Source organism: Thamnophis sirtalis, unplaced genomic scaffold, assembly GCF_051295495.1.
Source record: "Thamnophis sirtalis isolate CommonGarterSnake01/CBP01778 unplaced genomic scaffold, rThaSir2_p1.2 scaffold_4, whole genome shotgun sequence".
NCBI lineage: Eukaryota > Metazoa > Chordata > Lepidosauria > Squamata > Natricidae > Thamnophis > Thamnophis sirtalis.
The window spans coordinates 99297847-99314416 of NW_028261384.1; the positions used below are offsets into that span (position 1 = coordinate 99297847).

At 40.7% G+C, this 16570-nt stretch overlaps 1 protein-coding gene across 7 annotated transcripts in view; it reads right to left on the reverse strand.

The window, feature by feature from the left end:
* ARHGAP23 (Rho GTPase activating protein 23) overlaps positions 1–16570 on the reverse strand; it is a 218195-nt gene that overhangs the window by 6373 nt on the left and 195252 nt on the right. For 5 of the 7 annotated variants that reach the window (XM_087713561.1, XM_087713557.1, XM_087713560.1 and 2 more), the window contains exons 20-23: positions 13478–13603; positions 10485–10526; positions 5782–5875; positions 541–572 (exon numbers count right to left, since the gene is read on the reverse strand). In XM_087713561.1, coding sequence (XP_087569687.1) covers positions 541–572; positions 5782–5875; positions 10485–10526; positions 13478–13603 — 294 coding nt within the window. Of the gene's footprint in view, positions 1–540; positions 573–3294; positions 5106–5781; positions 5876–10484; positions 10527–13477; positions 13604–16570 lie in introns of those variants that run through there. The other 2 variants (XM_087713562.1, XM_014059519.2) reach the window with 2 other exon arrangements.

Below are 16570 nucleotides of genomic sequence, written 5' to 3' on the forward strand. Positions count from 1 at the left end.
CTGTGCACAATATGGAACTAATTTCTGGCTTCCAGTTCTTTTTGGGGGGCGGGAGGGGGGGTATAATGATTTAGAACAGTGTATTCATTGCTACATATACATATAAAACCAACCAGAAAAAGATATAAAAAAGAAAAGAAGCATGAGAGGAGATGTGGAATAATCTTATACTTAGTTTAAGGCAAGAAAGAAAAGGGTAAGTTGAGTCTGTACACTGGACTACAACTCAGTGGCTTGCAACCTGCTGAGAAGTACATTACAGAGCAGCACTCTGAAAAGGCCAATTGCAGCTGCTGGCAAAAAATCATAACACCAGAAAACTACGCCATGGCTGTTTAGTCGAAAAATGTATCATGCTTGAGTGTCTACAAGGTTGTTGTTATTTTATTTTAAAAACAATTTAAATCAAGACATACCAACTGTCAAAGTAACACAAACTCTTTACTTCCAACTTGGGGAGTTTAAGGGCCTTGTGTTTAACCATCTTTTTCTCATCCCCAACATCTCTCAAATGCAAAAATAATCCAGAGGAGATCTTACCTTTGATTTAGCTGATCCACTATTAGTTGAATCTGCAGGGATTAATACACAAAAAGAGGAGAGTTAAAAATAGAACTGTGCAAGATTAGCAAATTGAAGGGCTTAATGATTGCAATGATAAGTGATCCTGGAGAAAATCTATGTGATCACTAAGATTTGATATTGACTTGATGGCATGCAATCAAAGGATCAACAAGGCCAAATAAGCATATTGTCCAATGATTTTTCCAGCTAAAACATCAACATGAAAAATGGAGGGAACAGTTGTATAACACCAGGTTCCTATGCTACCTTCTGCCTCTTCATTGTGCTGGCCACAGAAAATAATTACAGATATAAGAGGGGCCTCACATGCACTAAAACAGGAATCTATATCATGATGCAGGCAGGGATTTATAACCACAGGTTTTAGATTGACAGCTCCCTTTGTTATTTTAATAATCCAGTCACTAATTACATATTCAGGACTACAGTATCCCCTTTGACATATCCTGTAGGGGAACACCCCCAATTTGAGAAGTACACAAAATACACAATTAAGTATTCCAAAATCAGTTAATCTTTCAATACTTTTTCATGAAAGCAAATCTTTCTTTTCAGCTATTTGATTACTTCTTATTAAATAGTTATAGGAAAGGAAGATCTCCAAAATGACCAGAAATATACCAGAGAGTATTCGGAAATTAATCAAAAAATGCATTTCATTTTATTTCATTTTTGAAATGCTCAATAAAATGATGCAGTTGTGGATGACCAAATGAAAGAGAAGCAGCCCAGGATAACAGTTTCTGCAATGGAAATAACCAATACATTTGCAAACAGTGACAATGAAATATTGTATAGAAAGCACAAAAAATGAGTATCAGTGGGAGACCTATTACCAGTCATCATTACCAATCTCCTGCAGGGACTTAAACAATAGAAGCCCCAAATTAGCTATAAAGGAATAAAAAATATATACATATTATTCATGCACACATTTGCATACCCCACATGCATTCACACAGGCATAGGCACACAACAAATTCTATTAAAAGTGTCAACATTTCATCTCAAAAAGCAACACTCATGCTGGAGATGCGTAATTCCAGACTCAGTTTGTCTGGATGAACTATGAATATAGCCTGAAACATTTAGAGAGACTGTAACACATTTTCCATGGAGGTATGGAGAAGAACTGAATTATTTCAAGTTTTAATCTCTCATCTCTACCACTTTCCCCAAAGAGGAGGAGGAAGAGGAGAAGGAAAAACTGATATGGATTCCAAAGGAAATTATGTGATCAATTCTGAAGAGAGTTATTAATTACTTAGCACAATTGAAGCAAAACTTAATGGGGCTAACTCAAAAACTGTTCCAAGAAATAATGCTTGAACTGCTAAAGATACTTCAACTGACGCCCTTTATTTTTGGATTATTGCAATATGTTGTATATGAGGTTATGTTTGCGAAGGGTCCAGAAATTTCAATTATTTACAATGACATTATGGGGCTGTCAACTGAAACTAGAAGTTCTTTACATCACAGCAATACTTTGCTGTCTCTTTATAGACAACAGCTGGGGCTCAGTACAGAGTCTGTCCTAACTCCCACAAAACTGAAATATCATGAGATTTTGTTAATGTGATGTAAGATACTAATGTGACATTTTGAATGGTTTCAGAGTTCCCGAGGATATACAAGGAACGTCTTACGAGATATACTGTTTTAGAGTTACCAATGCTCAATTCCAGGACTTTTATCTGTACTTTCAGATCAGCCTTGAAGGCTCCTCTTTAAATGCCATGCCAAGAAAGATGTATTAGGAAGCAAATAAGTAGAGAATCCTTCTCAATCATCATCATCTCCTCCTCCTCCTTCTCTACCACCACCACCAACTCTTCCTCCTCTTTCTTCCTCCCCTCCTCCTCATTTTAAAGTGTGCAGGTTTCATTCATTTATCTATCTATTAAACTTATTAACTCCCCATCTTCCTCACAGAGGGGCACAGAGGGATTGGGTGAATGAGTTTACATACACAATTTTAATATTGCCTTAAATTATTTCAGAGCATTAATACATATATGCATACATTAAGTAAACAATAACCCACAAAGATCAGACAAATCGAAAGAATAGCAAGCACTATAATAGTCCTTTATGAAGGTTTCAGATTATTTTTTATGTATTCATATCTTGGGAGGCTCTCGTAGGTCTTTGGGGATAGCTGTCATTGTCCAAATTCTATTACCTTGCATTTCAAACAACTATATGCAGATAGGAGAGAGAATCTGAAGAAATTGCTTCCTCTGGCAAATTAAGTTGCAACAGGGAGCTCTCCTAAAGCTAACTACTAATAGACACTGGGAACTAGGAACAGATTAGCAACTGCCCAATGCCAATGTAATCAGGTAGTCTCCTCCTATGCTCCTCATTTTAAGCACTGTCAACAGCCAAGCCAGACAACCAAAGAAAGCAACCAAGGGACAAATGCAAGGTGTGGGGAGGATGGGGAGAAAAAGCTGTCAAACTAAAGTCAGAGGTAAACAGCCTTGCAATCAAATAGGCTGTAAGCAGCCATCACCCTATTCTTTGCAGCCTTCAAACCACCTTGCAATCAAATAGGCTGTAAGCAGCCATCACCCTATTCTTTGCAGCCTTCAAACCACCACATCATGACAGTGAGCTGCTGAGTATCAACTGCACAATTTCTCATGGTTTTCATCAATCAAGAACTAAGACAGGTGTGTTAAGCACCAATGAGCTTTTTAAAAAAAATAATAAATCACACCACCCTCCCTACAAATGGAAAACGAATTTTAAAATTCTGTTCTGACTCTTACAGTGACATTAGTCACTAAATCAGCTTTTCCTTATGCTTCTCTCAAAAATCAATTTGAAAAAGGGCTTTTAAGCCAACAAAAGTGGTTCCTGCCCAGCTGAAGGAACCACAAGGAACGTGTCAGAATTAACAGTGGTCTCATAAAATGAGCACATCATCAAGCAGGTGGTTTGAATAAACTTTTCTGAACAAACCTCCCCACACAGGTACACACATATATTTGCCACAGCAATGTCAGCAACAATGAAACCAATGGACAAATTAATGGATGTCCCCACGAGGCTTACTCCATTGCAGGTTTGACCGCAACATTCATGTGGAATTAGTGGCTGGCAATCACAAGAGAGAGAAAAGGCAAAACAATCACACTTACTCCACACCCACCTTAAAGAAGTACTGTCTCTGAAGGAAATGGCATCACACTGAGATAAAAGCTTTATTGAATTTTGATATTTGTGTGTGGGAAAATATACTACAGGCTCTCAAGCCACATAGGATACTTCATCTACAGCCGAGGTGGCGCAGTGGTTAAATGCAGCACTGCAGGCTACTTCAGCTGACTGCAGCTCTGCAGTTCGGCTGTTCAAATCTCACCGGCTCAGGGTTGACTCAGCCTTCCATCCTTCCGAGGTGGGTAAAATGAGGACCCGGATTGTTGTTGGGGGCGATATGCTGACTCTGTAAACCACTTACAGAGGGCTGAAAGCCCTATGAAGTGGTATATAAGTCTAACTGCTAACTGCTATTGCTATCAAATTATACGTCAAACTCATATCTCAGTTTAAAATTAGATTAGTCAGGCAAAAAGGCTGAGTGAAGAATGTCCTTCAGCACATTTTTCTGGACATCCGATAACAAGAATTTATCCAAACAACTTTACTGAGAACTTCTAACATTTATGATTGTGATTATTTTACTTTACAATGCTCAGGTTTTTTTAATAATTTAATATCTACTCATTAAATAATAAACCCCAGTGACAGCTTATCCCTAGTGAGTATTATACTGAAGCCTTAAAGTATGACTGCAAATATACTTAATATAATCACATTTAGGTATTGTTTTTAAAAAATGTTATATGTTTTAATGCTTTACTACTCAAGTTATTTATACTATAATAAAAGGAAAAGAGAGAAAATGAAAATAGAAATTAGAATATTAGAAATTATCTAATAAAAATATAAAAGTACTCTGTGACACAATAATAGTCATATTAAGGCACTGGACATATGATTTATATGTTACTAATGCTGCCAAAGATAAGAATTAACCTTTTTATGCTTCCCAAACCTATATATGGTGGTTTAAAAAAAGATTTTAAAAATAGTGAGAAAATAAAGGGTTACAAATTGTATAGTGGCAAATTCAATAGATCAAGCTGTTGCTGCCCCATCAAAAAATTACTTAGAAATACCCATAAGCATTTGTTTTAGATTGATTGATATCTCATTTATCACCCTTTCATATACAGCTGCTCGAAATGGGAATTTCTACTGGTTGCCTTTAAGAAGAAGCTCCCTGATTTTAAACAGGAAGGCAAATAATTAGAAGGCAAAACCACACCCTAATCTTTAAATTATGGCAAATGCTTCTGGTATTTTTTCAAAGCAACATGAAAAATCCAATAAGGAGCCAAAATCTAAAGTTCTGCCTTTCCCCATCTCTCATAATCACCCAATGGAATTAGTGCATGAACATCAGAGCACAACCACACTGTACCAGCTCTAGAGCTCCGGCAGATCCGCTGGAGTTGGAAGGAGGAGGAGACACAAGATAAAGAGAGAAAAGAGAAGAAAGACAGCAGAAAAGTTAAAGGCAGCTATAACTAGTAGAGGACAAAAATATCACTATTAATCAGAAATATGCTCATCAGCATTAGCAACCATAGATGGAACATAAAGAGGTCTAACTCTAAATGTTGGTTTCTTTTCTAGCAAAGTAAATGTTACTTCACCACTAGCATAGGAATAAACTAGAATGAAATGGCCACATGTGCCTAAATTCTAAGGATCACATTATTACTTTTGCTGTTATCAATGCAACTAGCAAAGCACCAGAGAAAGCATAGAGGGGAGGCATTCCTAGTTGTTGCCTCCATGAAACTTTCTAGAGTTCAATGCTTCGGAAGTTGTCAGAGTATCTCTTTTTTTACATATTTGTCTCAGATTAATCCATAACTGGCTGGGAAATTCTGAGAATTGCAATCCTTACATCTTAAAGTGTTGCAAAGCTTAAGAAACACTGGATTAATAGAATCTCTATGCAGTAAAGATTGCCACATTCATATATCTATGGGGAATTGTTGGACTTGAATACTTGATTCAAAAGTAGACAAATATTGGAACAACTATGGGAAATCTTGTTCTGGGGGATTTTCATGTCCAGGAGATCTCATTCAGACAAACTTTCAGTTTGCTTACCTGAAGCATCTCCTGATGCTGCTGTTCTTCCAATGTTGGGTAGAAGGTACTCAATATTTGGCATTGACTGGGCCTCTTGTTCATCTATAGGGGTCTGTGAAATGGATACATATGTACTTAGAAGAAAAAAAGGTTTAAACTATACGTTGATTTAAAATGGAAAAGAGGGCCAAATTCTGTATTCTTCATCCTGTGACTATTGAGCGAATTATAGGTTTAAACTCAGTGGTGGGATTCAAATAATTTAACAACCGGTTCTCTGCCCTAATGACCAGCTGCGTAGGCGTGGCTTGGTGGTCATGTGACTGTGTGGGCATGGCCAACTCAACATCACTCAGGTCGATGGGCTCTTCACCTTAGCTGTTACAATGTAATAAGGGTTAACCAGAGAGGCAGTTTCTGCAAGCAGGGCAATGAAGATCAGGCTAAAAACACCAGGATGTTTCCTTCCTGCCTTCCTTACACAATTAGCCCTGTAAAGTGGGGAAAAACAAAATAAGATTTCTTCCAACAATCGGTTCTCCGAAAGTTAACAACCAGTTCTCCCAAATAGGTGTGAACCGGCTGAATCCTACCACTGTTTAAACTACTTCCATTACGAAAGGGTTTGTTTATACAATTTCTTTATTGTTTTGCTTAGTTTGGTATAAGGGCCATGATAGCACTTACATGCCCTTTTATACTCTGTAAACCATTTCTTTTGTCCATAAACTTTTTTTTTTGCACCCTGTCAGTTATGGCCACTTGCTGCCAGCATTAATGTGAACAAATATTGATACATGGAAGCTGCAGTAAAATTGACCAGTGAGACACCATAGGCATGACAGAGGACCATAAGGTGCAACTGAAATAATATCACCTAATGCTCTTGAAACATTTCTAGCATGCTAATGATCAATTTCTCAAGACTTTTCTAAAACAATTAACAATTTCCCAGAGAAGTGCTGAACTGAGAGGCAATTAGTTGGTGAAAGTGCTGACCTATAAATCAGGAGATGTAGGTTCTAGGCCTCTCTTAGGCATGAAAATAATCTGGGGTGGCTGGGTTACTTTGGGTCAGTTGCTCTCTCTCAGCACTTCCCTGGACTATTATTGTGGGGCAAATAGGAGACAGGAGGTATATTAGTTGTCTTGAGCTGACCACTGTTGTTTTTTTTAAGGGATGAGATAAAGATGTAATAATTATAAACTCATAAATCAAAATAGCCCAATTGGTTCTACCACAAAACCGCGCCCGACTAAACCGCGTCGCTGAGGTCATCAACAGGGTGACAACAGTGCGGAGACAGAAGCACGCTGTAAACCTAAACCTAAAATTAACCCCTAAACCTAAACCTAACCCCCCTAAACCTAATCCTAAACCTAACCCTAAACCTAACCTTTAACCTAACCCTAAACCTAATCCTAACCCTTAACCTAACCCTAAACCTAACCCTAACCCTTAACCTAACCCTAAACCTAACCCTAACCCTAACCCTAACCCTTAACCTAACCCTAAACCTAACCCTAAACCTAACCCTAAACCTAACCCTAAACCTAACCCTAAACCTAACCCTTACCTTAAGTTGAATCGGCTTGCTTTCAAAGTGCTATTTAAAGCACCCTTCTTTCTCCGCGCTGGCTGTTGTCGCCCTATTGATGATGTCAGCGACGCGGTTTAATCGGGTGCGGCTTAGTCGAGCGCGGTTTTGACGGGTCACGAGCCCAATTGATAGGTTGATGGAACAAAGAAAGGCTTTAACTAACACTCTATTACTGTATTTTTGGGAGTATAAGACCACTTTTTTCCCTCCTAAGAGAGGCTGAAAATTTGGGTGTGTCTTGCACTCTTATGCTTATATATGAATGTAGCCCCGCCCGCCCTCCAGCCCCTATCCTACCCTCTGCACATCCTCTTCCTGGCTGCAGAGATTGCCATCGACAATGGCTTGTGTCTTTGGGCTCTGCCCGTTGCGTTTTCGGCTTCCAAATGCTCGATGCGTGGTGCCCAAAATGGCTACCCGGAACAGCTGCTGCCCTCTCTTACCCCTTCCCCGCTTTGCCTGCTTTAGTCACTGGAACTCCCTCTGAGGATCAGTTGTGCTTTTGAAGCTGTTTTTCAGCCAAAACATGAGCTAAGCAATCTTCCGTGCTTTGCCTGCTTTTCTAACTGCTGCTACCTCCAACAATCAGCTGTGCTTTAGGAGAACAGCCCCCACCATCCCCAACCTCAAAACCAGCAAGCGAACTAATGTGCTGAAGCTAACCAGGCTAAGGACTACCCAGGTGAATACTTGGTAGGCAGAATCCCCCCCACCCTATTTTCCTCCCCAAAAACTAAGGTGTGTCTTATACTGCTGTGCATCTTATACTCCACAAAATATAGTAGCCTGTAAATCAGCTATTGTGTTTTTGGACGTAAAGGTAAAGGTTCCGCTCGCACATATGTGCTAGTCATTCCCAACTCTTTTGGACATATGTTTAGCTTATCCTTGTGTTTCACACTTTTCATACCGTGTTTCCCTGAAAATACAACATGCCCTGAAACTAAGGCCATGCCAGATTTTCGTGGTGGGCAAAAATATAAACCCTCCCCCAAAAATAAGCCCTAGTAAAGGGGTGGGTTTAGCCAGAACAGGGGGCAGCCCTTCCCTTCCCCGGTCACCTCAGGGCTTCTTAGCCCCTTAATCAGATCCGCTGGGCCGCTCCATTCACAAAACAGCTGATTCGCAGGTGCCTCTGCCGGTCGCTTTTGCAGCCAATTGCGGCTGCAACAGAAGCCGGAGGCCAAGCAACACAACCCAAATGCCTCATGCCCTCCTTACATAATGGTGACAGTCACAGCTCACAATTCCGTCCACGGAACAGGAAAGGAAGGCATGGAAATCAATACACCTGGGACATCGGAAGAAGCCCTGGGAGGAGACGCCGCTGCTGATGTGCCAGAAATCTCCACCCCCACCTGCAGATTGTCCATTTAAAGAGGAGTTTCACCAGGATGAAGGCGACACAAATGCCGCCTTCAACCATCTCTTCATCCTGGTGAAACTCCTCTTTGAAAGGACAATCTGCAGGTGGGGATGGGGGGAGATTTCCTGCACTTCGGCAGCAGCGTCTCCTCGCATTCTTCTGATGTCCCAAGTGTATGGATTTTCATGCCTATAAGAGTTTGCTTCTCACCTGCATATTCACATTGAAGGCTCGAAATGTGGAGGAGGATATTCATGCCTCTCACCCTGTTTTGAAGCTCAGCACAGACTGAAAACAGGACAAGAGACAAAATCCCCCCTCCCCATTTTCAAGCGGTTTGCAAAAACGGCCCATTTAGATCCTTCACGTTATCCAGGATTGCAGGATTGAAGGTATGGAATGGGGCATTTTTGCAAACCCCTTGAAAATGGAGAGGGGGGATTTGTCTCTTATCCTGTTATCAATCTGTGCTGACCTTCAGAACAGGGAAAGAGGTGGGAATATCCCCCTCCACATTTTCAATCCGTTTGCAAAAATGCCCCATTTCGAGCCTTCAGGATATTCCAGGATTGCAGCATTGAAGGATCGGAATGGGGCATTTTTGCAAACGGCTTGAATATGTGGAGGGGAGATTTTACTTTCTCTTACCATATTCTGAAGCTCAGAAAGACTCAGAACAGGATAAGAGGCAACCCCTCCTTTTCCTGGCAATCGTTCTTTCCTTGGGATCTCAGCGCAGATGCATATCCCCCAAATGCTCTATCCGAAACCTTCTCTACATCTGTGCAGAGCTCCCAAGGAAAAGATGGTATGTGGATGTGTGTAAGAGATCCCTACCCCACCCCCCACCCCAAGGCAGCCACATCCCTCCACTAACCTGCTTTCCTGCTCCATTCTCCACTGCCATGTGCAGGGCAAGAAAAGTAGTTTATGAGACTACTTTCAACTTTGTGAGATCTTTTTTTTTTTTTTTTGCGAGAACTTGGAAGGGAAGGTATTTTTGGTATTTTTTTTAACCATAGACACACAGTCTACTTTTCTTGTCCTGCACATGGAGTGGAGAATGGAGCTGGAAAGCAAGTTAGTGAAGGGATGTGGCTGCCTTGGAGGGGGAGTGTGTGTGTGTGTGTGTTTTCGTTCATTCTGCCAGGAAGAGCCCCCCCCCCAACACCACAGTCAGCTGTTCCGCGGCCAGCAAGCTGGGCAGGTGAAGGCCAGGATGCAAGGAGAACTTGGGTCATTGTGGCCACAGGCAAACAGGTGGTGGGACGGAGAGGGTGGGGCTAGTAGGCTTGCTGCTTCCAGCACCTGAAAAATAAGACTTCCCCAAAAATAAGGCCAACCCCTTATTTGGAGGGTCAAAAGAAAATAAGACCCTGTCTTATTTTCGGGGAAACACGTAGTATTTTGATTAAAAAATAGAGGTTTGGCTCCTTTCCAGGTGTACACAGCAAACTGCAAAGACAGTTTGACTTGAATACATAATAGGCAGATAGATATATGTGTCTGTGTCAATGCAGGTATTTGAAAACAAGAGTTGGAAAGAAAAGACAATTTGAGAGGCAAAACTGTCCTTAAGGATGCTGCCTCTGTAAAAGTAGTTACAGTCCTTGTCTTCCTTTATTAATGGATTCTCAACAACGCACAGAGTTCAGAAGAAAGCACCTCCATGTCATGAATTAGAGACATTTCTCTTCTGGCATTTCTCAGCAGTCAGCCATAAACTGAGTATTGCCTCCTTCTTAGTCACTTACCTTTTCACCTTTTTCTTCCTTGTCACTGAAAAACCAGTCTGACTGTGGGGAGAAAAACAAAGGAGAAATCAGAGAACCAAATAAAATCAAGAATATACTGTATATATAGAACACAATGTTAAAGGAAATCACAGCAGGGTGATTTACAAATATTGGGCTGTGAACCAGATTTTATTTCTAGCGTTTAACTTTTTATGAGAGACATATAGCTTATTAATTGAACCCAAAATTACCTATCAAAATGCTATCTCTCTGGGAGGGCTGCCTGTCTACTATAATATTTTTAAGATAAAATTCTCAGAAGCTAGAAATGTTTTCTCTGCAAAATGGCTTTCAGGTTTGGGGTGAATATATTTGATTCCACAAACATTTGCCAGTAGGTACTCTCTCTTCCTCTCTTACACTCAACACTGATGCTTATTTCCCTGCAGAAAAGGGAAGTTAGCTTTAGTTTCAGATTCAAATAAACTTTACAGTCTGTTGCAAGATTTGTGCAGTGCTTCATTCCACCATTGACTTAATATTCAAGAGCTAATTCAATATAATTTACATGCTCTGAATCATTGCATCAAGTCATACATGATTATTAGATTAGATTATTGGAAATGAGTCTTACAGTCAATTGATACATCTTATAAATACCCCAATGTTTTTGAGGTAAGCACTTGACACTTTCTCTGGCCTTCTGCTTGTGTTCATTTAGAGTTGATCATATTTTACATGCTAATGTGGCACACTAGATAATCCAAAAAGTACTTGCCATGTTGGGGCACACGTCCACTGCTTACTGAAACTAAGTTTAACATTTTAAAACAGATAAGCCACATACAAAACCATTCCTTGAACTTCTCAATGAGAAGGTACCAACTCTTTGGAAAGAATTTGGACATGCGTAAAGAATGAGGAGATACAAAACTAGAGCATGATTGGCTCTTTCCAGCTATAATGAAAGCTGGGCCAGGACCAAGAAGATCCAGTTGAAATCTCTATTTAGCCATGACGTTGATTGAGTGATTTGGAACCAAACATTTTTTCTCAGTGTACTATATTAAACAGGATTGGTGTAAGGATAAAAAGAGGAAGTGAGAGAAAAGAATGGTGTACACCAACATACCCTTCTGAAGAAATAGGCTGCATATAAATACCATATACTATTTATGAGGAGTATGATCATATAGGCATAATAAATAAATTCTCCATTTCTGCCCTAATGATTACTGGGGATTACTGAAATATATCTTTACAACTAATAAAACAAAAAGGGGTTTTTTTTAATTATTATCTAAAAATAGAAATCCTTTGAACTATTTGCAATCAATCCAGTAACTGAACACTACAATTCAAGGTAAAGGATCTGCACACTATTAAATAAAGAATTGGGTGCTACTAATTAGCAGAATTAATATTCTAATAAAGGGTCTTATTATTTTGTTTACTTTTGATGCTTTAATATTATTACTGCCCTTAATTTATTTAAAAGAGCAATGGGGAAAGTATGACTCCCCATATGCTCCTGAATTACAAATACTGCTGCTAGTACATTTCATTCAATAATATCTAGCAGATCACACATTCCTTTTATAAAGCAATCTTCTCCAAATAGAGAATCTTCCCAACAAATACTTGTGATTCATTTGATGATATATTTAATGACAACACCAAGCAAGGACTTCTGAAGACAATTTTAAAATCAACTCATATGCATAATTATTGATATACACTATATTGCCAAAAGTATTCGCTCATCCAAATAATCAGAAACAGGTGTTTCAATACAGGTGTATAAAATCAAGTATCTAGGCATGCAGACTGTTTTCGCAAACATTTGTGAAAGAATTGGTCGCTCTCAGGAGCTCAGTGAATTCCAGTGTGGAACTCTAATAGGATGCCACCTGTGCAACAAATCCAGTCGTGAAATTTCCTTGCTCCTAAATATTCCACAGTCAACTGTCAGCTGTATTATAAGAACGTGGAAGTGTTTGGGAACAACAGCAACTCAGCCACGAAGTGGTAGGCCACGTAAACTGATGGAGCGGATGTTGAGGCACATAGTGCGAAGAAGTCACCGACTTTCTGCAGAGTCAATCACTACAGACCTCCAAACGTCATGTGGCCTTCAGATTAGCTCAAGAACAGTACACAGAGAACTTCATGAAATGGGTTTCCATGGCCGAGCAGCTGCATCCAAGCCATACATCACCAAGTGCGATGCAAAGCGTCAGATGCAGTGGTGTAAAGCACGCCGCCACTAGACTCTAGAGCAATGGAGACGCGTTCCCTGGAGTGACGAATTGCGCTTCTCCATCTGGCAATCTGATGGACGAGTCTGGGTTTGGCGGTTGACTGCATTGTGCCAAGTGTAAAGTTTGATGGAGGGGGGATTATGGTGTGGGGTTGTTTTTCAGGAGCTTGGCTTGGCCCCTTAGTTCCAGTGAAAGGAACTCTGAATGCTTCAGCATATCAAGACATTTTGGACAATTCCATGCTCCCAACTTTGTGGGAACAGTTTGGAGCTGGCCCCTTCCTCTTCCAACATGAGTGTGCACCAATGCACAAAGCAAGGTCCATAAAGACATGGATGACAAAGTCTGGTATGGATGAACTTGACTGGCCTGCACAGAGTCCTGACCTCAAACCGATAGACCACCTTTGGGATGAATTAGAGCGGAGACTGAGAGCCAGGCGTACTTGTCCAACATCAGTGTGTGACCTCACAAATGCGCTTCTGGAAGAATGGTCAAAACTTCCCATAAACACACTCCTAAACCTTGTGGACAGCCTTCCCAGAAGAGTTGAAGCTGTTATAGCTGCAAAGGGTAGACCGATGTCATATTGAACCCTATGGATTAGGAATGAGATGTCACTTACAGTAAATTCATATGTGAGTGAAGGCAGGTGAGCGAATACTTTTGGCAATATAGTGTATATAGAATTAGACCACTCTAAATTGTTCACTACTTAGATCGTAGATCCAATCCCCCCTTGTTCCTTACGTGTTGTATGAGGGTCTCCACAATTTTATAGCGATCAGGCATATGTGTCACCATGTCAGTCATGTTATCCTCCGACGTTCGAACTAGCGTGGGGCCAAATACCAAGGCAAGATTCCGCGGCTCCATCTGCAATACAATTGCATTTTTTTCCTATAAGATGAACTGTTGTCAACAAGGCTGGAGTGAAGTTATATATCTTATCTCTGAATTCATGTCACATTAGCCTCTCTGCTTTGAGTTCTAAGAAAGCCCTATGATTTTTTTTTCATGTATCTTAACCACAAAGAACTGTTTTAAATATTGCAAAGAGCCAAATTCAAGGCAATTTAGACTCAGGGAAGTCAGATTTCTAAATTCTTCAGGACACAAACAAGCATAGCAGAGTTCATGTAGCAGGAAGGGGTGTTGCAATTAGTAAACTCATTTCACATTCTCCCAACACAAGGGGGAAATTAGAAAGTCTGTTATTTATACAGCCCTTTCATTACAGATATCTCTTTGTGGAATCTGGTAAGGAAGGGAGCTAATTGGGAGTTTAGAAATTTTCTTTTATATAAGGACTACAAATAGAATAATTCAGGGAAACAGGCCTAAAACACCACATGGGAATTCATCAAAGTAAAGGGAAATTTTGTTTAAACCCATCAAGGTTCAAACTCTGCTTAGGCCATTCTTAAAATATGTTGCTGGGTAAGAAAAAAGGTGAATTCTGGGAACTTCCAAGGGAGATTTGAAAAACTGAAAATAGCTTTTGCAGAGCTGATAACCATGACAATGACCAAAGAAGCAGTTGGATAGATTGCTTCCATGGAACCTCTCCAGAAAGGAAAGGATGGGAAATTGTTCATGTATACTCCTGATGGCGCTCCTTGTGAATCTACCAAAGGACAATGGTTTTCAATGAATGTGAATGACAGGAGACCAAGGGATTAGCAATCTTTCTTGCAATGGCAGCTGTCCCTTTTAAAGACAATAAATTTGCAAATCTCACTTTCTAATCACTTTCAGAAATTGCCTATTAGCCATTTATAGCTATTAGAGACCTTCCAAATGACAAGATTGAAAAGTCTTCATTGGATGAGTCTATCTTCAACTTTGGACAAAACAAAATTAACTATTAAGTTTAAGAACTTAAAGAATCTGAAATAAACAGCAAAAATATTACATAATGTGAATTCTGGTTCAATCTACAGATTATAAAATTAGTTGGTAATCCATTCACAAAAATAATAAGTGAGTAAAAGATTCTTGTGCTTCTTAGCTAAAAGTACATATTACAAGGAAATACAAAAAGTAAGAATTCTTTTAAGAAACAACTGAAATTCATTTATTGATCACTGTTTCATCTGCTAAGATATTGCTGTTAAAGCCCTTTTTTAAAGTGTCTGGAATTATATTATTCTGAAGGTTAATTGAATTAAAATGGATGGATAGGGGAAGGAAGGAAAGGAGGGAGGGAATTTCTTCTTGGGTCACAACAGTCCATCTATGCTACAGGTTAACTAAATTAGGATAGCAATCAAGGAAGGAAGAGATGGAGGGACATTTCCTTTTGAGGCAGAATTGTTGATTCTTGCTACTAAATCAAAAACCTTTCAGTATTAAATTCTTGGGAAAAGGTTCTCACTTGAATATTCAAGAGGTGATCTCTGACATTCCATTACGGAAAGTTTTTCCTAACCATAACCCACAAACCCTATAATATGTTGTAGGAATTCAGGATACAGAACTATCCCAGGTTTCTTCATTGGTGAAGTCCAGGCATATTGGGCTGTTATGTCTGTCATCCCTTGTATTTATTCCAATAATTAGAAATCATAAGAGCACATTGGAAAAGAATCAGATTGGTAAACAGAATTTTGAAAGATAAAGCTGATATGTCCCCAGATAAAATCTTAGTGATATTTGAAGAGCTGCATCCCACAATCAAACTAAAAATTCAGTTTCCTAGATCATGTACCTCTTAATCCTCCTTTCCATGAAATAGCTGAATATTTGCCTTCGCTCGGTGAACACGCTGATGGAGCGCAGGAGTTCATGGCTTCCATGACAGCCATGGGCTTGACCCAAGTAATCGGGGCCCAACTCACTCAGCGGGTCACATGCTTGACCTCGTATTTCTCTCGGAGCAGTGGAGTTGTGACCTTGGTCTGAGGGGTAGTGAGATCTTACCCCTGTCATGGTCGGACCACTACCTAGTGAGGCTTGACTTTCAGAGACCAAACCCCCACTGTAGGGAGGAGGAACCGACCAGGTGGTTCCACCCCAGGTGACTTATGGACCCGTCGGGTTTTCAGACGGAGCTTGGGGTTATTCCTGATACTCTCGCCCGCACTCCGGCGGAGACTCTGGTTGCTGCTTGGAATTCAGCAGCGACAGAGGCTCTTAACCGGATTGCGCCTTTACGGCCGATCCGAGGCAGTGGATCCAGGAGGGCCCCTTGGTTTACTGAGGAACTCCTGGAGATGAAGCGCCGAAAGAGACGCCTAGAGCACCGATGGAGATCCAGTAAGTCCGAGTCAGACCGAGCACTTTTAACATCCAGCATCAGAGATTACATCCGGGCAATTAGGACGTCAAAAAGAACATACATTGCCTCTCTGATTGCTTCCGCTGAGTCGCGCCCAGCCGCCTTGTTCAGGATAACCCGTTCCCTCCTAAATAGGAGGGATACGAGCGATCCTTTGCAAGGCAGAGCTGAGGACTACGTCCAATTCCTCGCGGATAAAGTTGCTCAGCTTCGGGCGGACCTGGACTCCAATCCTGCAGAACCAGCTGAGGCACCAAGGGATAATCTGGTAGGACATCACTGGATTGATTTTCAAGCTGTTACCCCTGAGGACGTGGACAAGGCCATGAGAGCTGTAAGTGCCTCCACATGTGTACTGGACCCATGCCCCTCCTGGCTGGTTGTTAACAGCAGGGAGGTGACACGGGGCTGGATCCAGGCGGTTGTTGCCGCCTCCCTTCGGGAGGGGGTCTTTCCCCCCGCATTAAAGGCGGCGGTGGTGAGACCCCTCCTGAAGAAGCCATCTTTGGATCCAGCCGTCCTAAACAACTATCGTCCAGTCTCCAACCTCCCCTTTGTGGGGA